Source organism: Manacus candei, unplaced genomic scaffold, assembly GCF_025592945.1.
Source record: "Manacus candei isolate 608988 ecotype Guabito, Panama unplaced genomic scaffold, ASM2559294v1 h1tg000050l, whole genome shotgun sequence".
NCBI lineage: Eukaryota > Metazoa > Chordata > Aves > Passeriformes > Pipridae > Manacus > Manacus candei.
This window is the reverse complement of record NW_026138098.1, coordinates 26,268,113-26,292,592: the sequence shown is the minus strand read 5'-3', so window position 1 is coordinate 26,292,592 and position 24,480 is coordinate 26,268,113. Positions and strand designations below refer to the sequence as shown.

General features: G+C 38.2%; 1 protein-coding gene and 2 long non-coding RNA genes across 3 annotated transcripts; all 3 read right to left on the bottom strand.

Moving 5' to 3' along the window:
• Positions 1 to 361: 361 nt before the first annotated feature.
• LOC127477109 (mannose-binding protein-like) lies at positions 362 to 5,799 on the bottom strand. The gene is given in 7 exon segments (XM_051801026.1): positions 362 to 1,251; positions 1,253 to 1,545; positions 2,003 to 2,092; positions 2,729 to 2,827; positions 4,012 to 4,190; positions 5,182 to 5,255; positions 5,757 to 5,799. Coding segments are annotated over 5 exon segments (636 nt in total). The 5' UTR covers positions 4,103 to 4,190; positions 5,182 to 5,255; positions 5,757 to 5,799; the 3' UTR covers positions 362 to 1,188.
• Positions 5,800 to 7,265: 1,466 nt separating this feature from the next.
• LOC127477124 (uncharacterized) lies at positions 7,266 to 9,511 on the bottom strand. The gene is made up of 3 exons (XR_007906857.1): positions 9,415 to 9,511; positions 7,610 to 7,750; positions 7,266 to 7,444 (listed from the first exon to the last, which is right to left on the bottom strand). It is a non-coding gene; the product is annotated as an uncharacterized LOC127477124 (long non-coding RNA).
• Positions 9,512 to 12,918: 3,407 nt separating this feature from the next.
• Positions 12,919 to 23,144, bottom strand: LOC127477123 (uncharacterized). Its single transcript, XR_007906856.1, has 3 exons — positions 21,368 to 23,144; positions 18,652 to 18,796; positions 12,919 to 13,017 (listed from the first exon to the last, which is right to left on the bottom strand). It is a non-coding gene; the product is annotated as an uncharacterized LOC127477123 (long non-coding RNA).
• Between the last annotated feature and the right edge of the window lie 1,336 nt (positions 23,145 to 24,480).

Sequence of the window (24,480 nt, the reverse complement as noted above, 5' to 3'; positions counted from 1 at the left end):
TGTAGACACAGCCCTTCTCTCTGTAGAGGCACTAAGCTTACATGTGTTAAAGTGGAAGAGGATTTGAAAATCTATTCCTCCATGGACAAAAACTTCAAGCCTTCACGTAAACATTTTTCTTAACTGTCAAACTTTTAGTATTGGGCTTTTTTGTCATGGTATTCACCTATTCCTTCTTGATACAGTTTACAATTGCCTTTCTGTAGTTCACTTGAGGTGAAAGAAGCTCCCTTCAAGAAAACCTTAAAAGCCTGTGATATCACTTCTCTCACATTAAGGACCTATTCACATAAATAAGGTTTTTTGCTCTTTTTCTGCATGAGCTAAATTCCACTTGAAGTACATTACGCCAGCAGGCTTTTGTATTTAATTTAAGACAAAAATGTTCTGCTTTCTCTTGCATTTAAATCTTGATTTATATCTCCTGTACTTCAATTGATGACTACAGGTTGCCAAAAAGCATCATCTTGTTCTTCTCTGATTGTTTTACTGCACAAAACAACCTGGTTGGCCAGTTCACTGTTTTATTCCTCTTTGTAGTTACAGCACATTTCATTTTCCCATCACATGGAAAGCACTGCACAAAACCAGCTGAAACTTCAAAAAAGAAATTATTCCTATGTCAGTAGTCACTTGTGTGCAGTGGACTTCTGTACCCAGATGACAAATACCACTGTAGGCTCTCAGTGATCATTATCAGTCAATTTTAGAACCAGAGCAAAAGTGCACTAGGAGCAAAAGCATCACTAAATACTGAAGTAACATAGGACTGTATGCACTGTCTATTATTTCCATCAAAAATAATATATCAGCAGCAACATGCAGAGAGTAATTTCTCCAAGTTTACAGCTCAGTTCAAAGAAGGAATATAGACAAATTTTTCACTAGTTTCAAGATAACTAAAAACTGCCTCCTTCATGCTGCATTTATGAGAAACTCAGATATAACAACTAGCCTGCTGAGCATGCCATAACTTATTAACCTTATACCACTATGATAAACACAATTTATTTCATACTGACTGAAAAAATGAAATCTGTACTTTATTAGGAGATTCAAAACTGAACATCAAAGAGACAGCAATCGTAAATACACTCTTGTTCTGGTTATTCCAGGCTGCTTTTACAGGAACAAACTTCAATATCAACTATATAAGTGAGAAAAAAACTTTGAGTTTTCTTAGATTCATCATCTCAAGAATTCACAAGTAATTAACTCACGTGAATTTGAATAATTAATGTCAATCCATTTTTCCAAAGTCTTTTATTACCACACATTCTTCATTTTGTAGATTACTTAGTTCTCTGTCATTCCAGCTCCAGGAAGTTACAGTCCTTCTGTTCAGATTCATGAACCTGCCTTCAGTCTGTTCATCAGATATCCCCATACAAGCCTGCTTTCAAGGTGTTATGGACTCTTGTACATCTGTGTTTTTAACTTCATTCCTGAGACAGGTAAGTGCACTTACAGCTTTTGTACAAAGAGATATCCAGTTGAGACAAGTACGATTTTTAGCAATACTCTTGATGTTCTTTAAAATCAAAGCTAGAAACAAAAGTGAATACAAGTAATTGTATTATACCAAAAATTGATCATGCTCTAGTTATTTATCTGTTTCACAACTATATTTCAGAAGTAGCTGATACCAGCTATAAACAGATGCAATTGAAATAGTAGTCAGAATCCAATAGAAGTCTAACAAAATAGACAGCTGGGAATATCAGTGCAATGTTTAAAGCACAAGCACATGGAGAACAGTGGTTGATCCTGCAGGCCATGTAACATGCCCCACCCTGTAAGCTGGCAAAGTAATCCTTAAAGTTTCTCAGGTCAGTTCAGGAAGGATGTATTCAGTGAGATGTAATTTAATTAATGACCATCACCCATGAGCAATCTGAGATAAAATTTGTTTCAACCTCCTCTTTTTCATCCCTTCTCCAGCACAAGCATGTCCATCATTTTACCAGGCCAAAAAGTAAACTTATCAATGATTGGACCTTACCTTTTTTGTATCTATTTAATTCATCCTCCCAAACCTGTAGTTTTGTTTCCAAAGGGGTTACTTGTCTCCACAAGTTGTCAGTTACTGTAACTGGGAGTTAAGGCTGTTATTTAGTAATTATACTGAAATGACTGCAAACACCTGTTTCTGAGATGCTTAGCTCCCCTGTGATCTGATGCCATGTCAGAGAGCTCTGTCATTTCTAGAGCAGAAATCACAGGCCACCCTGCAGATTCATTCATGGGCATTTGTCCAGCTAGGAGAGCCTTATCCCTGACCAACGTGAACACTTGGATAGCCTTTGAATTCTCAGGGCTGCCAAAGTCATCTATTCGGGGGGAAAAGCCCAGTTCCCAAAGGCAAAATACACATGTAAACATTTTTAAATGATCAAAAGTCGAAGGAAGAAACACACAAACAGGAAAAAGAATGAGAGAAGAAAAAATGTTGTTTATAACATGAGATAGAGGGTTTGGTGTTCCACTCACAGACAACAATAAGCTAGGGACTCATTAAAGACACTTTGTTCCCCCAGTTATGTCGGGCAACTCATCTCCCATGTAACAGATAGTTTATTTTTCTGCTCCTCACACTTCTGGAAATCACACCTTTCCTCAAATGATGTTATAGGAATACCAGACACTAACACAAATATTTTATTTTTTTGGAAAATACACTGAAAGGTTGAAAACCAGATTATAGAAACATGAGGAAATTATTTCTTACTTCCATATTCTCCTTTCTTTCCTTGTAGTCCTAAAGCTCCTTTTATTCCTGGAGGTCCCACTTTTCCAGGGAAACTCTCCAGGCCTCTCAATCCTTCTCCTAAATTTTAATTTAAAATAAAATTGTTTAAAGGTTTTCCAAGTTTTTCTTCCACTATGTTTTCTTAGTGCTTAGAGAGAGCACCAAACACAGACTCCTTCCCCCTCTCCGTGCCCACCACTAGGAAAATAAACACTGAATTACTCCTGTGGAAAGCTTCATTTACTAGGGAATGCATTACTTTGATGAAAAAGCCTTTAGTACACCTACTTATGGCACTGAAAATCCAATGAAGTAAATGCTGTCTCATGTTATTGCAGAGGTACACATGCTCTCAAACCAGAAAGCCAATATACTTCAGCTGTAATCCAATCACACATCACAGTATATGATCTGGAAAATGAGTCTTATGATTAAGGACACTTCTCTCAAGCAGTTTGTTGAAAGACAGTGCTGCAGAGGGTGTACTGAGGGGTATGTGGACCAGGAAATGTCTATATAAATATCAATACATGCCACAGAAATTTTATGCTATAGTTCATAACAAGTGGTACTGATAATGATGAGAGTTTTCTTGGAGGTTGAAAAGCAAGTGTCTAATTCCAAGATGAGTGGTATCCATACGATAATACAGAAAGAACAGGATAAGAAAATGTACAGTTCCACATGTCCCTACTAGGAGTTTGGACAGAAACTGATTTGGAAACTTGGCAGAGCATGACTTGGTCCTACCACACGACAGAAAGCACTTGCAGATCTATTTGCTGTTCACAGCAGTGCATGAAAAAAGTTGCCTCTGTTGTTGAGGCATAGAGAGTATGAAGCAATCAAGTTATGACCATCAGATTAGTAACCAACAAGCATGGTTTCTGATTTTGAGAGCTGGCCCCTGGAAAGAAAAAGCAGTAATAATTTAGTAGGGTATAATAGGAAGTGATTCAGAGTACAAATGGTACAATCAGAGTAAATTCTCATTAATCTTCTGTTTTATAGGCTGCTGTGAAAATGTATAGTATTTTTTTTATTTATTTATTAAAAGCCAAGTGTCTAGAGTAGCATTACAAATGCAGAAAGCATTTTCAGCTTCCTGAAATTGTGCAAAGTCTAAAAAAGGCTAATGGGGCAGAAAAAAAGGAGATAAGTAAAAGGACAAAACGAAAGACTGAATGAGGCATGAAACAAGACTAAAGGGATGATAAGGAGTGTCAAAAGCACAGTTTCACTAAATGGTCACAGCTCTGTACCTGGTTCTCTCTTGGCACCTTTAGGACCATCTCTGCCTGGTGAGCCACTGACTGCAGGAGCACTGCACTGAATTTCTGTCCAGGAATACATTTTCTCTTCAGGCTGAACTTGTTACCATCAGCAGCAAAAGCCAAAGGCATTGAAAGGCTGAAAAAGAATCGTTGCTAAGTCCACAGATCTGCAACAAATCAAGCAAAGTAATTTCATTAATTTCTCCATTTACATCATTTTAAAGGGGTGCCTGGGAAATACACTCCTGTCTTCAGGCAAAAGACCAAACAAGGGATAGTGTCTAAACCATTTCATGTAGCCTCTGATTGTATCTGTATGTATAGAAACCTGAAAAGAAACAACCAAGCTTCTAAGAATCTGAAAATCTCAAGGTGTAATGAAAATACCTAATATAGCAACAGTTATCAATCTTGCCATGCTGCAAATTAATTTCAATGTTTTGTTCATTGTATGTCTAAATTTAAAGCATTTATCTCCACACCAAATAAGTCACACAGTGTTCCATTTTGGGATGAATCCTCATCTCTCCAGCTATTGTGTTTCTGTGTGGACTCTTCTTTTCACAGCTATCAGGGTTGCTGTATGTCTGAACTCAAAGTGATTAAGTTGCTTCTCTTGATAGCATCTCTACTAGTAGCAAACACCCACAGCTTAAAGGACAAAAAGCTTACATATGTTTAAGTGGCAATGATCTCATTGCCTCCCCTATTTCTCCTTTCAGACCTTGTATATTAATAAGATACTTTCTCCTCAGTATCACACCTCAGAGTTGAAATCCTTTTGGATCCCAGATCTGCAATACTTTGCTGCCCTCTCTGAGCAGAACAGTAAGACTGTAACCATAAGGGAAGGCTCTGCCTGATGTTCTGACAAGCTGAGTCACAGTAGTCGTCCTTGTTTCCAAAATGAGGGTTTAACTTGAGGCAATCACACCCCAAGTATTCCATGTTTATCTGAAAAAAAAACCCAAAATGAAACTACCACAAATATGAGCTGATGAACTTTCACAGTAAATAGTCACATACTAAAGTCAAGTGGCCTCATTTTCTCACAGTTCTACCAGTCAAAACGAAAAAGAAACTTAGGGAAGCACCATTTGGTTGACAGATTCGGATAAGGAGAGAAAAATCAAATCCAGCATGAATTCTGCTACTCACCTCAATTATTTCTCTTCGTTTTAAGCTTCAGAAAAGACTTCCTACAGAAAGCAGCTTCACCTGTTGTGTTTCATCTGATAAAGTACAATATAAAGTATAATCATTAGTGTATTACTGTGAGAACATCATTATTAGGATAAAAAGCAGAGTTTAAGAAGTACCATATTTCTATACACTTATTTGTGCTTCCTCCATTAACTTCCCATCAAAGTCTGGGGAAGTGCTACACACCAAAATAAAACAATGAAAGGCATTTAGCTAACTAATATAACAAAACTTGAATTTTGGTTATATTTCTTATCCATCTTCGTGGACTCCAGCCAGTTCTTAACAGCTCTGTAAGGATTTCCTTCTGCTGACTTTCTATACTATGTAACTATCGAATATCAGGGAAGTTGACACTGCTGATGTCTCCCACGAAGGTAACAAGACAAAGCTCAAAATAACGGCACAACAAAAGAAAACTTGAAAACAAAACGTAAGCCCCCAGATAAATCCACTCTGAGGATTGTGTGAGGTTCAGCCTCACACAAATCTCTGTTGGTTTTGCCTGCCAGGAGCTAAGATCTATTTACCTTCAAAGTTTTCCAGGGTGACCACCCAATTCTTTACTCTAGGAGAGCCACAGTGCCTGTTTACCCTTTGACAAACTGGTGGCAGGGTTTCCTAGCAATTCAATCAGTGACTAATGACAATTGGCACCAACAATGGCTTAGATAAAAAAGCAAAACATTCCAAATTTCTCACAAAATTTGAATAAATCTTAAGGAACTGAAATACAAAAACCAAGTTTTGCAATCCATATTTATATTTATAGAAGGGTAGATGATCCTACATGGAGAATCACACTGTGTGGATGTAATGAGAGTCTCCAGGTCCCAAGACACACATAGTTGCAGATTTCTCAGCAGAGATCAGAATTAGGCTTTGAAAGATGACCTGAAACTTATATTTAGCAGGTAGCTAGTTCTGCAGGTCCTATTTAAAGATATAGGTCTCAGGTAATTCTTTTATTCCTCCATGAAAAGTGCCCTAGGACATTATCCACCCAATGGAGGTAACAGCAGAGAAGAGAACCTGGAAGAGGCAGCATGAAGTTCTTGTTCCAGATCTAGTCTTGGAGGTGACAGCTCTTGGTGATTAGCCCAAAAGCTGAGAGCCTGGCAGCAGACAGCCCTATTGGAGGTAAGTACTAGGGAAACTGCTCCTCAAAAGTGGTCTTACATTTATACACAGGCTACTCAGAGACAGAATGATGTTAAACTATTAGCTACATCCTCCTAACAGCCTCCTTCTCAGCCTGCTGTGCCCAGGTGGGGCAGCCTACAAAAGTCCCTTCCAACCATCGTGTCTGCACCTGAAAGGCTTGCATGGCCTCACTACAGTCTAATTCTTGTTACAGCCAAAGAGATCTTTGCTTGCCAACACCTTTACTTAACCATTACACAGGGAAACTCTCACTGCACCACTGCCTTGCCTGGCAGCCAGCACAACAGAAGGCAGTAGGGAAGAAGTTAAACACAAACTTGCTGAATTTTTACCACGAGGACAACCCTGCCAAAAGGAAAAGATAAATCACCAACATTTCTACCAAAGCTGTTACTTTGTGCTTTGTTTTAGGAAGAGGTTGCTGATTGGCTAATCTCAGTCTTGCACAATCCTGATGATTGCCTACCTCAGTTTTACCACCCTTATCTAGAGGGGCTGCATATGACATTCTGGGAGTGAGCCCTTTGCTCTTTGCCTGGCCTTGGGCAGACATTGGCTGTGTTACAGTACAAACCAACAACTAAAAAATCAGCACAACTGCAGGCACTGAAAGTTTTGACTGTAAGGTTTTTTCCCCTTTATTCAGTCAATGGATAAATTTTTTAATAACCTAGGAGAGGGAAAGACATTTGAGGCTTAACTTCAGTGGCTGCCTTTCCTGCAACAGTCCAGCTGGCTACAATATTATTGTTTGGACATGGAAACTACAGTAGCAAGAACACAGTGTGCCAGGTAGCTCTGAAAAATTAATAACATAAAAATTAATGCTGAAGAAGAGATGTTTTAGCAATTTTGCTTGCAAAAATCTTCCTTACCCAGAAGAAGGTCTGTTAGACATCTCCAGTTGCAAAAATTAAAACTCTCCCTCCATGCAGCAGTGTCAAGATCCCATTTCTGGGGCTATTGTTCTCTGTTGTGGTGGCATCAGAGAGAAATGTAGGCTGTCAGGCTGCCTTGTATCTCTCTTGTTCAGAAGCTAGGATAAATTCAGGGTCTGTAAAAATAAAATGAACACATCAGTTCAGAGCAGTGCTACTTGTCAGGTATGATTTGATAAAAACATTGTAGAGCCAACATCATTAAAAAAGAAATTTAGAATTAGAGATTTTTTTAAAGTTATTGTTATTTTAAAGTAAGAAGCTGAAATTTCCACACTGACTTTTGCTATTTTGGCCGAGAAGCAAATGTGGGATCTATACACTGTCAAAAAATGGTATCCAGGGCTCAACTTGTAACTTTGTAACCCACAAAAATGTCTGGTTTCTTGTATGACTGTTCAACTTCCCTGAAGGCTTCTTGCCTGCAAAAGCAGAAGTATGAAGCAGATAGGATTGTCAGCAATTTCTCCACCCCTAGGGTCTCACCAGGTCAGGACACCATCTTGCTAAAATATAATTTATCACACAGTAGAAATTTTACTAAACTCCGGCAAAGCCAGCCTGTTTACATGAAGTTCCAAACCTATAGAACTATTGTAAGTGTCTGTATTATGTGGCAAATAAAAATCATAAGGGCAGGTGTCTTAATATTCAGAAACGATTTTTTTTCCCACTGGATTTGTAATTTCTTTTTCTATCTGTTTATGTTTATACAGCCTTCTCTTCCTCCAGAATTATTTGGTTCTCCTGATTACAAGTTTGCATACAGAGTTCCTCACTATTTAGATCCTTCAGTGTACCTCCTTTCTGTATTTGTGGGAGTGGTCTTACATCTGCATGGTCTTTGATAGATGGTGCAGCTCTCTGCACATTTCCTTGGAGAAGCAAGCAGCTCAGCACAGGAGAACACTTGGCTTTTGAAGTTTCAAACTTGCCTTTGGAGCCATCAGTTTTGAGTATTCTTCACCAACAGCAATATCATATGGGAACAACAGAAGTGGGAACTATATCCAATTATTTTCATCACAACATAGCAGGATGACAGCTTCTAGACACTTGCAAGGGAATCTATGGCTAAAGCAGTGGATAGAAATGCACAGCTAGCTCATTGATTCACTTTGATGTCAGACCATCAGAGTGCTTTTATCCCGAAACCAGGAGTTTACAAAGTGTTTCAAACTTTTCATTGAGACAATTAGAGTCAGGATTAAAGACTTTTGAAGAGCAAAACTCTAGGAGTAACCTTGTTTCAGAAAAACCTCGGAGGAGGCATTATGGAGCACCATTCTTAATAGGTGCTCATACAGTGAGTGTAATTAGAGCTCTTACAAAAATATAAAGTGGAAGCTGTTCTGTGCAGGATCTTTTTCTTCTGAATCAGTAGTGATTTATCCCTTGCCTGTGTATCTTACCATGCATCTGCACAATAAGAAGGATGAAGTAGAGCTGAAGCTCTTTACCTGTTTCTTTCCACTTGTCAGTCTGTCAAAGAGACTGTGCAGATGAACAGTTGCTTTCTGTTTTGTTTTCTACCCTGAAATAGTCAATCCTCATTAGTGATAAAATCTTTAGGTGTCCCGTGTCCACTTTGTATACTAAAATCAAGGTAAAAGTATCAGCTGCTTGTGAGAGAACAGGGAATTTATATAGTGGGACATGCTAGGAACAATGCCACAGTAATAGCAGTTTGCAAGGCTGAGGATAATCTTTAAAGAAACTGCAAGAGAGAGAGACAGTTCTGAGGCAGACCACACCAAAAACCCCCAAAACGTGCTTAATTCAGAGGAAGTTCTGTTTGAGATTCAAAGTTCACAATTCATACAAAATGCCGCACTCAGGTACTGACTATTAAGAACCCATGTACTGAGTTTCTCCTCCACTTTTGAAAATTTGCTGACTGACTTTCCCATCATCCAAGGTAAAAGAGATCTAAGCTTTAAAAGCATGAGATTCTGAAAGAAGATAACATCAGAATGCTATTCTTACCATCCCTAGTCAGCTCTTCTGCATTACTTACTTGGAAAAGTTTGACTATAAAGTCAAAAAAGTTCTCTCTTCACCTTCATAGAGACTTAAGGGATCCTACCTTATCCATTTGTAATGTATTTGTGTATGGGCCATCCATCACTCAGCAGAAGTTTTTATCCAGCACCACTTTTCACTCAGCTTTCTGTTTGACTCCTGCAAAGAATGCATTGCTCAGTGCAACTGGAAAACTAAGCACAGTGTAAAATTGCTGCATATTTACACCTTCATATTTGAGAACAGCTACAGTCTTGTCCCAGTATTAGAATAACAAGGGAGCTGGAGAAACAGAGAATATCGCAGGCTTTTGTCTGCTCCAATACACCTACATACAAAGGTAAATTACAGTGCTTCATGATAAAAGCAAGGTTTACACCTTGATATTTACTCAACTGAATCAAAAAAAAAAAAATATATTGATGGTTACATTCGTGTACGATGCCAAATTGTTCAGCATTATACTGCTCTGTGCAAGAAGTGGTTAAATCTTACCATCCAAAAGTAGCAAACCAAAAATAAATGCCAATGCTTAGAGAACATTCTCTATTATTGGGCTAACAGAGTCTATAGACTAATGGGGGATATCTGTCCTTCATTCAACTTGGAGGAACAGGAAATCTCCTGCTCTTTTCCTTTGCTTTTCTTTCATCTGCTGTAAATTAAATGTGAACAGAACAGGGTTATTTTCTGTTCAGATGTCTTCAAACACAGGCCAGTTCTTAATGCTTAAGGACTCATAAAACACCATGTCTGATTTCCAGCTTTTCACTTTAGCCACAACTGAGGATGCAGAATGTCAACTTTTGCCAAATTTGGATGAGCTGTTCAGGCTGACAACTGATCTGTCAAGTAGAGATTTATCAAGGGTTTTCACCATGTTGCAACAAAAATTTAATAAGCAAAGCCCTCTACTACCATGCAACAGCTGATATTCACACGCAGCTGAAGTTTCAGGAGCTGTAAACAATTTGCTTCTCAACTTAGGGGCACATTGAGAAAGGTTTCGTGAAGATTGAGAAGAAAAGAATTCCATGTAGATGTATTAATACAACAGGGTAGAGTCTGTTCACACTGAATATCTTCTAATATGCACAGCAAAACTTGTGAAGCGTGGTGTAGTCACTGAGATCACCTACCAAGGTTATGGGATCAGTAAAATCCCCACATCTTTTCATGATTTTTCTTATGTTCTAGTAGGATTTTGCCTTTCTGTTTCTTAATGATTCTAGAAAAGATTCAAAATCATTAGCAGGGTCTTTAGGATCTGCATTTCCACAGCTGATCCAGAAATACTTAACACGGGAAACACCAGATGCTAACTAGGCAAATGAAAGCACAGCCAATAATAAAGTGGCCTGTAAGTGACCTCTGGTGGACAACAAGAACGGTGTTAAATTGCTTTGCTTTGTATTTTTCAAGAGAGTAGTTTATATATTTAACTACCTTACATCCATTCAGTTGAGTACTATCTAACATTATACAATAATCAAAAACACTTTTCACTTGAACTAAAAGAATTTAACGCCAAAAAAATTGGAAACTAAAACAGGAATGGTAAAGTTTTAAATCACCAATTTTAAAAGCACCTGTAACAAGGGGGGTTCTTTATTGTGTGTATACCATTAACATTATACCACCAACAAAGTGAAGCTAAGGCAATCTTTCAGGTGAACTGAAAGGTGAACTTACAAGCAGTTTCAAAGGGAACAGGGTGATCCTTTGAGGACATGTCAGTCGTTCCAAGAAACCACCAGCATTTCCCAGGTTGGGTGAGGTGTTGGAATCTGTTGCTTCCAGCACATGCAGCGGCTGATCACAGCCACTCTACTAAGTCATAAGACTTTATATATCTATTTTTTACAGTACAGATTATCCCCAAGGATCTTATCCTACTCCTAACTAAATATTTTTAAAGAGATTTGTAAGCTTGGGAATTCATTTTGATCTCATGGCTTGAAGAGGCTTCCAACGCAGGGTTTTGGGGCCTCTGTTTGCAGAGTGCATGTACAGTCTGACAAACCATAAACTTTGTGCAGATCCCTGTAGGACTGCAAATTCCCTTTTGATAATTGGACTTGCTTTCCCTTGCTACCGCTTCCTAATTTCCACATGGAGCTAAAACTCCAGTAGTTTCTCACATGGGTCTAACAACAGACGTGGGAGATGGTTTGCTGTACAGAAATAACACACTGAAATTGTTCCCAAGGAAAACCAGTATGTCTTGGCAACAGTTGTCCTGGCAACCAAGTCTCCTCACAGAGGATGATGGCCACTGATCTGTGGAGACTGATCCCCGAGTCATTTTTTCGCAGAGACCTGAGTGGATAGGGGATAGAATGGCAGAGACCCCACCATTTGGTTTCCCCCTATCACTTGCAGTGGCAGGGAACTCTCACCAGTCAAAGAGGTTAACTGGAATTTTGCCTCGAACATAGATCCATGACATACTAACTATAAGGCATACTAATAGTCAGCATCTTTTCAGACAGCACTATTTTTTTATTTTTTTATTATTTTTTTTTTAGCTAGTTGTGTTAAGGACTGGCTAAACTCTCCACCAGGAAGGAAAGCAGCACTGGAAGAATCACAGCAGAATATAAGTCAGAACAGCCATGATAGTATTAAGCAGAGCACAGATAAAAGTGGCAGAGTGCATTTTTGTCTAAGTAGCTTTTCAGAAGACTGTTAAAGCTTTGAAGGTCTGCATAGCTTTTGATTTCATATCTTGTGTGCAGGGTGGCACAGGTGCTCATTGGGGCTAGCACTGCTCCAGAAAGGCTGTGCTGCACTTGTAACTGCTCAGCCCAGACCAGAGCCCAAACGAAGCCTGAGGTTTCAAGGAGCACAAATGGTGGTTCTCTGCCTCAGTGTGCCCGTGTTCAGCTCTCTCTGACTGCCTGTTATGGCTTGCTCTTTCTGCTAAAGTGGCCTTACTGCAAGTTACTATCATTTTGGGACAAAGCACATGCTCTATTAATTGTTGCTCCTTCCACTCTAAGGCTCATGCCTGGCACTCATGAACTGACATGGACAGAACATGGAAGTAGAAATGCCTCCTTTCCAGCACTGTTTGCACACACACCCCCCCCCAGGTGTAACAGCACAACAAAGGATCACTTCCCAGCTAGGGCATGCTGTTCCCTTCTCCCTTACACTCCCACCTCTGAGAGGCTTCAACACCTTCTGGAAACATCTGAAATCTTCCACAGGGTGAGCCTTGCTTGGTCACAGCTATGGGGTTCCCATGCTGGGACAGGGCTGCAGGGACAGCAATTCTCTTCCCAGGGAGGATGAGAAGCCCCTTGGCCACAGAGCTGCTGGTGCCCACCCATCCTGCAGGTCTGTGCTGCCTGGAAATCCTGCCACTTGGACAAAGCAATGAAACAGAAAACAGCCATTTATTTCATTTTCATGGGCTTCTTATCCCTGAGCAGTCCCTCTCAAAGGACACGTGTGGCTGCAGTGCTCGGTCAACTGAATGACCCGCAAGAGGTGGAGTGGTGAGCAGAAACTTCAGCTATTGCAGTCTGAAATGGGTCAGTTAAAAGACATGAGAAGTACCTGAGTCCATCCCAGCCCAAAAAAGCCAGCACTGAGGGTCAGTAAGGCTGCACCAGGATATCCCAGTCCGGAAACAGCAGCATTTCCAGCAGTTTCTCAGAAACTGATGTGAAAAAAAACATTTCTGTTTCAGAAAACCTGACTTGCCAAAGAAATTATTTCCTCCTGAAATATTTCTCAGGGTTTATTCTACTGCTTTAATCTGAATTATGCCAATCTATGCATACGATGATTCTATTTAGTCATGAATATTTGGACACACACATTTTCATATAGGAGGAATGCAAAAGAGTTTATTAGAAGATAGCACAACCATTGCATCAATTCAATATTTGCACAAGAAGCAGAGAAATGTTTTTCATCAGTTTATGCTTCTCTTTCCATTACCTGCACAGTAAACTCAAACACAATAAATGTTTCAGGAGGCTATTAGGCAAGTGGACTTCCAGAGATTTTCAAGGTAAGGAAAGAAAAGCACCTCAAGCAGTAAATCATACAGCTTGAAAATTGCATAGTAAACATTTGGAGACATGTAAAATCCCACTGCTAACCTAAACGAGTAAACAACTTGAAAAAATGAGCTCAGATATAAAAATTATGAGCTGACTACAAATCAACTGCAAACACATTAAAGGCCTATATTTGTTCAAATACATTATTCATAAGAAATAATTTGAGCAGTAGTTGTATGCAATTCATGTTGCATAAACTTAAGCAAATACTTGTAACCAAAAGCTGATTTAAAGAATTAATGAGTAATCTCTAAATAAAATTCTATTACTAAATAAATTCCTCCCTGATTTGCAAAGCCATATGCTTCCTTTAGCATCTATTCCAATACTTGTATTAACAGCTGAGTCCTGAGATGTTAGGATAGTGACAAAAAGCTTAGATCTGATCATGCTCTTGCTAAGCAGGACTGATGTGAGGTAAGGGTGGAGGAACCATTGTTTTTGAAATGTTCTTAAAGTATTTAACATTCAACAGCAACACGAGCCAATTATATGTTTATGCTAAACAGCTACATTTCTTCTCTAGGATCCCTAGGATTTTTGAATTTTTAGTAAACAAATGAACAGAAATGGGAATGTACCTTTTCACCTCTACTAAAGCACTTCCACTGTCCATTGCTGGACTCCTTTGGACATCAAATTTAACAATTAACATCTCAGGCTAAGAGGCACTGCAATATAATGTGGTATATCTGCACAGTTGGAATTGCTATACCAGTGCTGGCTGTGGAAAAACATGAAAGGTGGCTTGATTTACATTAACTGCACTGCACTAACTCCACACTCCTCTGCACTAACTTGGGAATACACATGTGCATTATGCTGAAGTAATATTGATATTATTATTCTGTAAATTCTCATATAGAACCTTAATAAACCAGATGCTTTTGAACTGTTGGAGATAATGGGGAATGTCTGCAGATTAACACCTCCAATTACTACCCTCCAAAATTATTACCCAAACAGATGAAAGAACCAGTCTGGCTTTCACAAATAGATGTCTTTTAAATATGAATTTAATTAAAGTACATATGCTGCTTGACCAAGAGTTGAGACACTGAAAAGCTTTCCTTAGACTTTTTGGTCTGTGAATTAAACACATATCAGGGATAATGTTGAACTAAACTAAAAAAATCAAACATCTAATCCTTGCAAACAGATTACATACTTACAATTATTCTGGTACAGTAGCTCCTATTATCTACTTTCCACTAATATCTACCAGTTTTCTTGTATTCACTTTGTCTTACAAACATGACTTGTACAAATAACTTCCTATTATGTTTTCACTTATCCTCTTAACCTCTTTATTTCAAAAACATTTTTAAAGTTCTGAATAGTTTTGGAGAAGATTCCCATCTTAGCCATGGGGCAGATGCTGTTTTGCAAATTGACCTCCCTTAGAGAAATGTTCCAAACCTTTCTTGCTTCCTTGTGATGCACCCATAGACTGTTACACAGTAAATGGACAGCATTCCAGAACAAGCTGTTTCTCCCTAGTGCCTCCTCTGGATCTGACTCTTTTGAATATAAGGACAGCAGAGATGAAGTTTTGCCTTTTGGTAATGTCATGCACAATTTCCTCACATTATGGACAAAAGAAAATGGACTCTCCTCTTAAAATTTGTTTGTTTTTAACCTCCGTGCCATAGTTTGGCAGAGGAGGTTTATCTAAATCCAGGCATAATTCAGATTATCTAAATACAGGCATAATTCTGAAAAATATGGAATAGATCCCCAACATACAAGAGAAGTCCTAAAAAACCACATCATTTTCTCACAACCTTTTCTAAGCTTGTTTTAGATAACCATAGGATACAACAAAGCTCATCATACATAACTGTGAATTGACTAGTAAATGACAGCTAACTAAGGTCATAGGAGGATTTACACACAAATATCACCTTACAGTAAAAAGGATAGTTCATTTCCTTTCAGTGAGTCACTATCCAGCAGACACTTTCTGTTTGTCTAAAACTGATAAGAAGGGCAGCACACAAGGAAGTTAATTTTCACTGGCAACAAAGTGAATGAAGGAAGAAAGTCATGTATCTGACAAACTTCATTGTGGAATCCAAGCAGGAATGCTAAAATAGCGAATTTGTTACTGAGATGCAATGCAGCCACAACGGGGACATCATTTATGCAATGGAATAAAGAAATGTTACATATGATATATTGACAACATATAAGGCAACATGCACGTTTATACCAAGTGAAAAATAAGCCAGGGACAGGTAGATGATAGAGTCAGAAATTAGTAACTTGATACATCTTTTCACTTACCCCTTTGTCCACTGTTCTCTTTTTACCACTCTGCCTGTTTCTATTGATCTCAGTGTGAGTTTTAGGATTTTATGACTTACATGCCTAAGCATTTCTTCTGCCTGTATATCATCCATGGTAATGGTGATGGTTATGCTGAGTTGCTATTTTTTTTTATAGAACTGCTCTCTGTTGACTTCCTTAGAGAAGCAAGCTCCCCAGCAGCTTGGCAATGAAGTACTTTTGATGTCTCAAGTCACCCTCAAAAATATCAGATTTTAATATTTCTCCACCAGCACTCCTGCCTTTCGGGAACAGGAGAATGAGGAAGACCCATAAACATGATACATCTAAATTACTTTCAGCATAGTATAGGAGAGTGGCAGCTTCTGGGAGCCTGCTGAGCAAGGCCATGTTATTTCCCTGAGTGACCCACCTGTGAGAGCACTGCATACAAATGCATGGCTAATTTGCCAGTTTACTTTGATGTGAGTTCAGCTGAGTACTGCTATTCCAAATGAAGAATTGAAATGGGTTTCCAGCTCTGTAGTTCTCTGAAAAATCTAGGGGATTCAGGATCAAAGGGGTCCTGGAACAAGATACCCTGTGAGATGGCCTCAGCACTGGTGTTGCTAAGATCCTGAAGAATTACTTCAGTCAGATCTCCAAGAAAGCTGCAAAAACTCTGGGAAATGTTTAGGGTTTTGATTGGTTTTATTTTTCTTGGAGGAGTATTGCATGTCTTGTATGCTCTAATTTGCTGGGTTTTGTGCCATCAGTGGTCACCACCAGCCATGGAACAGCTTGGCTGTATCCCTCAGCTGAGGACATATCACTTGCAAACCCAAGCTCAGTCTGATTCACCTTTCAAAACATATCTGCATGAGGGAAGTGACTAGCATAAGCTGCTGTACCTATGCTATACCAATTTTTCCTGCCTAGATATACTGGAAATATATAAATTATCACTACAGAAGAAAATTCAGTCTCTATTCTGAAATAAAAGTCAGAACTAACCCCTAATACTGCATTTATTAAGAGGGATTTCTGTGGTAAAATAGCAGCTGCTGTGTGTTACTGTTTGGAATCACAGATTTTACTACCTTACCTAATTTCAGAATGTATTGAATTTATTGGAAAAGGTGAAGTGATATATTGTATTTATAGCTGTGCCATGCTGATGAAATAGCATTAATGTAAGGTATAATTATGGTGAGTTAATATTGGCCTTATTAGAGGCATATCTTGACTTTAGTCTCTATTACTAGCTAAGCTTGGAGGCTCCTCTAGCTGGAAAGTAGCTGCTGCTTTATCTTGGTCTGCCTATCTTTTTTAGTATCCTCCTCACCATCTCTTCTGTTCTCAGGAATTCTACAAAGTGCAAACATTTCCTTTCTCCTTATATTTGCATAGAATGGCATTAGATATTCTTGCCAGTGACATTTCTAAGGAGGAAAAAGGGGAAAGCAAGAGAAAAATATATTACTCAAATACCTGTCTTGAGAGGGTAATGAAAAGATAAGAATTGGGTAAGAATGTGGCACATTTGAGAGACATTTCTTCCATTGTCCCCCAGGCCACTTATAAGGAAACCACAAGTACAGAAAGGAAAGCCACAGAGAAACTGAAGTAGAGTGCAGAATTATGACAGGCTTTTGGGAAGGACTGATGCAGTCACAGATTTGCTGGGTAGAAGGGGCAAACCTGCCTCCTCTTCTGCCACTGAAGCTGCAGTGGTGATGCACAAGGTGATACTTGTCTGTGACCAGATACTGTGGCTCCTTCATTTTTCACATTGTCCTCTTCAGCTGCCTGCTGGCATGGATGAACAGATATGTCACCATCAATTCAAAAAGCTGCAGAAGGGGTGGAAAGTCTTGCTCGTTTGAATCAGAAAGGTTTAAATTTTTCTGCTTAATTAGCTTCAGTAGAGATGTAAAGCTACTACCTCTTAATGTTTGCTTTTCTTCTAGCCTTCCTTCAGGCAGAGAGATGGGTTATGTGACTTTCCACAAGCTTCAGCAACCTTCTCTTCTATAATGTTTTTTATATTGGTTTAATGCCTTAATAGTGTTTCCTTGCAAGCAGCTTCATTTCATGAGTACTCAATTTCTTATGATACATATATTTGCATTAGAGTGCTATTTTTCTCCTTAACTTGGTGGGGAAATTTCCAGACCTTCTCTGAAGTTAAATTTCTTTCTTCTACCTCTCTAGAAACATCAGATTTCTGCAGGACTTAACAGAAGTCAAGAATGACGTTTTCAATGGATCCAAACAGCTTTAACTTTTCATATTAGGTCTTTTTAACATAAGCATTTTAAATTGCCTTAATCATGAGCAGAAATTCTTTAACTGTAGGTCATTTTGAGCATGCCTGGTAAGGATGTTGGCTGGGCATTCCCAGATAGATAATGAATTCCTTATTGTTAGCTATATTGAAAGAAGTTCTTGAGTCTACAGAATTTCCCTTATTCTGATTTTTCATCTCTTACTTGCTTGTATTATATAAAAAAAAGAATGTACATTTTTATATATGCTTCCAGCTCTAGTGTAAAATATTGAACTGGGCTATGTATTATATAGCACAATGTTTTCCTTAGAAAAAGGCATGAAGAATCCTTCAAAAACCTTCTGAAACAACACTAGTAACATTTAATTCACTACCAGACCAGAGCACATTTAAATGTGGTAACCTAGAACTGAATGAACCACAGAACAAAAATTACCTGTGGAATATTCCACTCACATTTTGCATGGTGCTCTCGTGTTCATCTAGTCTTTCATCACAGAATCACATGGAATCAGAAGATTTTATAAACCTTCAGCTCAGCTAGGCTCAAAAACCTCCTATCCATATTCAGCAGGGTGTTCAGGACTGTACTAAACATAATTCTAATGAAGAATAGATGAACATAGTTACCAGTGACACAAATTGTAGGAAACCCACTTTACTGTACCTGGATCCCCTTTTACCCCCATTTCCTTTCCTTTCTGTCTTTCCTTTCTGAGCAGGGCCACAGCCTGGCATGGGTTTGCAGTGGTGGGGCTGTCACTGGGACTGAAGTGCTCAGCACTGGATGCAGCAGCACTGCTCAGTCTGTCCTGGAGGAGTTAATGACAGAGTTATTGTCAGAGCTGATGACCCTCTTTAGCTGCTCATGCTCCATAAGGTAATTATATTAAATCAAGGTGGGTTGATTACCCCTTTTCATTCTGCTGCTTTTTAACACACAGAATGAGTGCTCCTGGACAGCTTGTAAATAACCCTTTTAAAAAAGAAGCCCTTAAAAAAAAGTTAATTGTAAAAATCAACTAAAATGTGGGAACCCATATGGAACTAAGGTTCCATAATATGGTACTAAGAGCCTTGGCATGTAAATACTCCCAGGTGCATTGCCCCTTGCTCAGAGTTGATGTCCTTTGAAAATAAAAGGACTTCAGAGATGGGGCAGATGTCCAACAGGTTTGGAAGCCTTTATTCATTGAGTGTAAGGTGATGAACTTGGTGAGGGTTTTAACTGATAATTATGGGGTGATTTCTGCTAAGCCATTAAAGTTCCCCCTTGAAAGCAAAACTCGGCTCTTATAATCCTGTCTTTTGATAGCCCTTTTTGCTGTTGTAATTGTTAGCTATAGGTAATGCCCAGTTGAATCTGAACTCACAGTTTCTCTGGATTCACTGAGTTTGTTCAAATAGAACTGCAATAAAATCCAGTTTCTAAGCTTATGGTTTTGTAATCAGCAGCCAAAACCCACGTAGACTGGATCTCTCAAATGTACATTCACCTTTCTGACTGTGAAAAGAGGTAGATATGCAAAGGTAAGCTGCTTTGTGTGAATGACACTAATGTATGTAAAGTCCAGAATTTTAAACTCTTAATAATAAGATGATAACAATAATAAGATAACATATCCTCCTCTGTAAATCAGGAAGCTAAAAATATGAATTACTTTAGACACACTTAATGGGTGCCATGTTATGCTATATCCAGCATTGTTACACTAGATATGTCCTCAGAATTTCATCTATATAAATACAGATTTATTGAAAAGAAGACCAAAAAAAAAAAAAAAGACTAGAGGCAGAGAGTGCACTCAGTTATTTACTCCACGATTTTCACTGTTTTGCAGAAATTTTAAGCAGAAGTAGCTTTGGAGTTCAACCTTCCATTAGCCACTAAGCAATTAGCAGAATGATCTCAAATTCCTCCCCTATGCCACTTTTTTCTATGTAGATTTAAATTACTAATCTAAACAAATAATCTAATTTTTTTTTTCATGGTAAATAACTACATTGTACAAAGAAAAGAATAGCAGCTGATAACTAATTAACTGATATGCCTACTTCATGATATAATAGAGGCCAAATATATCATAATCAGGCTTCCAGAGAATTTGATAATATCAGAAAGAATGCTTGTGTAAGTTACTGTGAGCTATTGCTTAAGCCCACCCAAAATCTACGAAAGTCTAGTAAAAGCAAGGAAAATATTTCTATGGAATGTAACAACTCTGGCTCATGCCTCTGTCAGACTCAATTGCATAATGCTGAACTTAGCAGTAAATACAAAATCTGAAATACAAACAGATTTTTCTTCTGCAATATGTTCTCCTCAGTTCATGGTCTTCAGATTACATCTGGAATTCCCAGTATTTTTCCCCACTCCCAGCTGTCATCTTATCTATTGTATAAAGCAGACATGTAATTATGGGCTGCTGTGAAAGACATTCAACAGAGATGCCCCTACCTACAGCAGAGAAGTGAAAGAACTGATGATGCTTCTCTTCAGTTTCATTCACATGATTTTTCCCCTGTGATCAAAATGTCAGATTTTATGATTTCACTAATTTACAGCCCAGTGCTCAAAAACTATCAGAGCTGAATAATCAAAATATTATTAGAGCTTTATAACGCTGTCTACCACAGTTAGTCATTAGAGGACTTCCCTATCATCTTCTAGCTATTTCCACATATATTTAAACTGCAAGGATTTACTCCTTGAGCCATGATTAGCAAGAGCAGGGCGTGCCAGGTTACTAACTCAGTAACTATATAGCCTAAGATAAAGGTTTTGAAAAGTGACAAAGAAGCTGATTTTCCTTAAACCAGTTTAAAAGGAATAAAAATCTTGGCACTATATGATGCTACTCGAGTACCCAAAAGTCAGGTCTTCCCATGTTGTTTATCAGAGGAGAATATTGACCCCAAGTCATTCCCTGACCTCAGAGGAGATAGTGTTTTACAGGTTGCCCTCATATATCTGGTTAAAAAGAATCTAAATACAATAGCTTTCACCTTCTAAAATATGGCTGAAATGACAAGCCTGAATTTATTTTTAGCATATTGGTTAGAATTAGGTGTAAGATATTAAACTCCTTATATTTCTTAATTATATTACTTTCATATCTAATTTAGATTTAAAATTATTTTCTCAACAGGGACAGTATTTTCAATGAAACCTGGAGAATTTCTGATTCTGCTTTAACATGTCCAAAGACACCTAGGTTAGTATTCTAATAAAAATGGCTCTGAATTTACCACCTATGTTATGCCACTTGTGAATTCTCTGACATTAAAGAAACGCTGAGGAGACTTTAGTCTAAAGAAATGTACTTTAGCATCTAAGTAGCTACAACACCATCAAGATGACAAGGCTGAATTCTAGTGCTTACCTGAGTGTTGTAGCAGGTTTGCAAGTACCAAGACTTGGGTAGCCAGCTTTACATCATTAGTCAGAAATGGTTCTCAAATAGAAGTCTGCAAAAAAATTTCCAGATGCAAAAAGGAATGTTTTTGAGGCTGAGACAAGAAATATCCTAGCTATGTTATTTACTATTTATGTATTCTTGAAAAAAATTTAAAACAGGTTTATAGCACTACATAATATAAAATAACAATCCTTTGGATCAACTCCAATAGAAGTTAGAGCCATGAATAAACATAAAATAAATAATCGCACACCCCAATTTAACTTTTCTCCTTTAAAGCCATCCATCCCATTTCTTCATTGTTTTTAATTAGCACACAAACACTGGGCTCCTATTCTGAAAGTCTGAGTTGGATTAGAGCTGGCAGTTATCATGTAGGGATTTCACCAGGGCAGGAGGATGTGACACTGTTGGTAGCAGTACCATTCAACTGCTGCTTGCAATCAGGGTATCTTGATGCAACATAAGGTACATACATGATTCAAAACACCTAAGGGCAAGCTAAACATCTACACCAGCAATTATTTGCATACATACATACTAACAGAAGTTTCAGTACTCACACAGATGGCTTTTATTCTTCGGTCTTTCAGACAGGTCCAGTTAAATTCTAAATGTTTGAACACTTCCTCATGCTTGAACATCCCTCTCTCCTTGTCTGCACAAAGAGTCCCTTTGTTGAACTTGCCCTCTAAATCATTTATGATTTGTAGTAAAATGGCTGCACATTTTCAACGCATGAACATCCTACTCCTGTCCTGTCATTTCCATGGGAAGGAGCTATTTGTGCAACCACGATCTTTAGGTAGGCAGTTATTTTTAAGAAAATTAAATTCTGTATTTGTAGGCTCATGTACATGCTTTAAGCACATGATTTTTGCAATATTTATGCATGGCAGTCACAATTGCATACTTGTCACAGGAATAATTTTGCATCAGCTCTAATAGTCATCTATGTCTCAAGTTTTCTGTTTAACAGCAGAAATAGAGGAAAGGAGAAGAATTAAAATCCAGCATTAGGGTTCAAAACAAGTTATGAGCACATACTGCAACGGCTGCAAAAAAAACCCTGCACATTTACTATCTAAAATTCAAATGTTTTAAGGAAACAAAACTTTGACAAATCATGTACTGCTTCCTCTTGAAAGAACATAACTAAGAAACATAAAAGACATAAGTAATTTTGGAATTGTGATTTACAAGATTCTTACAGTAAACCCTCCCTTTAGAATCTGGCTCTTTGTACACACAGGTATGTATACATGTACACTAGGGATGCACATGTACATTATGGGTTAAGTGTCAGGAGCTTTTGTGTCTCAGCTGTGCCAGTTTACAGTAAGCAGGAATGGCACTTACCATACTTGATGTTATGACCACAAGAGAGATCAAAAACAATGGAAAGTTTAATGTTGACACAGGAAAGAAGGAAAAAGCACAGTGAATTGACCACTGCATCATCTGCTGCAGGTTATTCTGATGATTCACTTTATTTTACCTGTATACACACCTGGTTTTTCAGCAATGAAGAGCAATTATTTACAAAAATCACAGAATCTTCTAAAAAGTATCCTCAGTGCAACGTATTTCAATCTATGTGGTTTTGCTACTCTCCATTTAAACTAGTTCTCTTTCTGTGTAAAACATGGACTACTCTGAGATTGAATAGGGTGTGCCCCTGCCTGTTTCCCCCACCTTCCCTTCACACTCTGTTCTAAAGAAGCACAAAGATTAAAAAAAAGAAAAATTATGCATATATATAAAAATGTCTATAGATATTAAAGTAAGTTGGTAGGAGGTTTATGCTTTGACAGAATCTCATTACTCTGGGATATCAAAAAGACTGACCTTTAAGAACAGACTTTAACACTGTTCTGGTCAAATGTATCCCACCAGAAATGTTTCTATACTTTTCAGTCTCTGACAGCCTTTAAGAGATCCTAATTCTAGAGTTTTTCAGATAACAAACCAGCCTACAACCTGACCTTACTAAGAGTAGTAATTAGGAAGTGAGAAAGTTGAGTTTAGGGTAACAGGAATTCTTTCAGAAAATATATTTCAGAAGGAACACAGGAGGACAAACACTAGAATAAAGAGTTAATCTTGGTAGTCCAGTACCATTTCTGAAACTCTAAGAGAAAGACCATCAAATTCCTATTTCCAGTTATCAATAGATTTCAAATAGAGATTACAGGATTGCTGCTACCTGTTCCATAGAAAGGACACTACTTTTCAATTCTTTATTTTCCCTTACAGCAGAGAACGACAAAAGCAGAAAGATCACACATGGCAACTAAAATAGTGTTTTTTCTTCCAGGCAGAGAATGAGAAAGAAAGCAAGGGACAGATATCTGTGTAGGAGAGTTTATTCGACCAAAATAGCTCAGTGACGTTGGATCTCTAAGCCATATTGAGGCCAAGAACTTTTGGGCAGGGCCCATCCTCCTTGGGTCATTGACCAGCTTTACCTGTCACAGTTTATAAACTCTCTCTTGATCCCCTCCACTCCAATCAAGGCCTCAGACTCAACAAAACCCTTTCCATCAAACCCTTCCCACTGTTTCTTTTGCCCTCCTTGCATTTGCCTGAAACTCCCCCTTACCCTCCACAGCCTCCACAGAGTTGATACATTACAGTATTTTGTTCAACCTTTTTTAAGTAATGCATATGATATTGATGACTTTATTAAAAAATACATGTGCTGCTCAGTTACTCAACAAGGTCATGCTTCTTACAGGTATTTTGGCAATCTGTGAAACATTTGTTGTGATTCAGTCCCTTCTACCCTGAGGGTTTTACTCACAGGACAGACAGGATTTCTCTCAGTATTTCTATAACACTCTATCAGATGTATCCTTTTATCCAAAAAAAAAAAAAAAGGCAGAATTCATATTTTGAGGTTAACACATAATTTTTTTCCCCATGGCTGGGGAAAAGGAAAGTGTTAGTGGGCCATTACATACAGACCTAGATGGACCATTAACTATAAAACTCATCACCAGGGTTCCATTTCAAGCCAAAACTGAAGAGATCAAGTGGATAAAGTAATCCTCCAGGTGAAACACTTTAGTACAAAT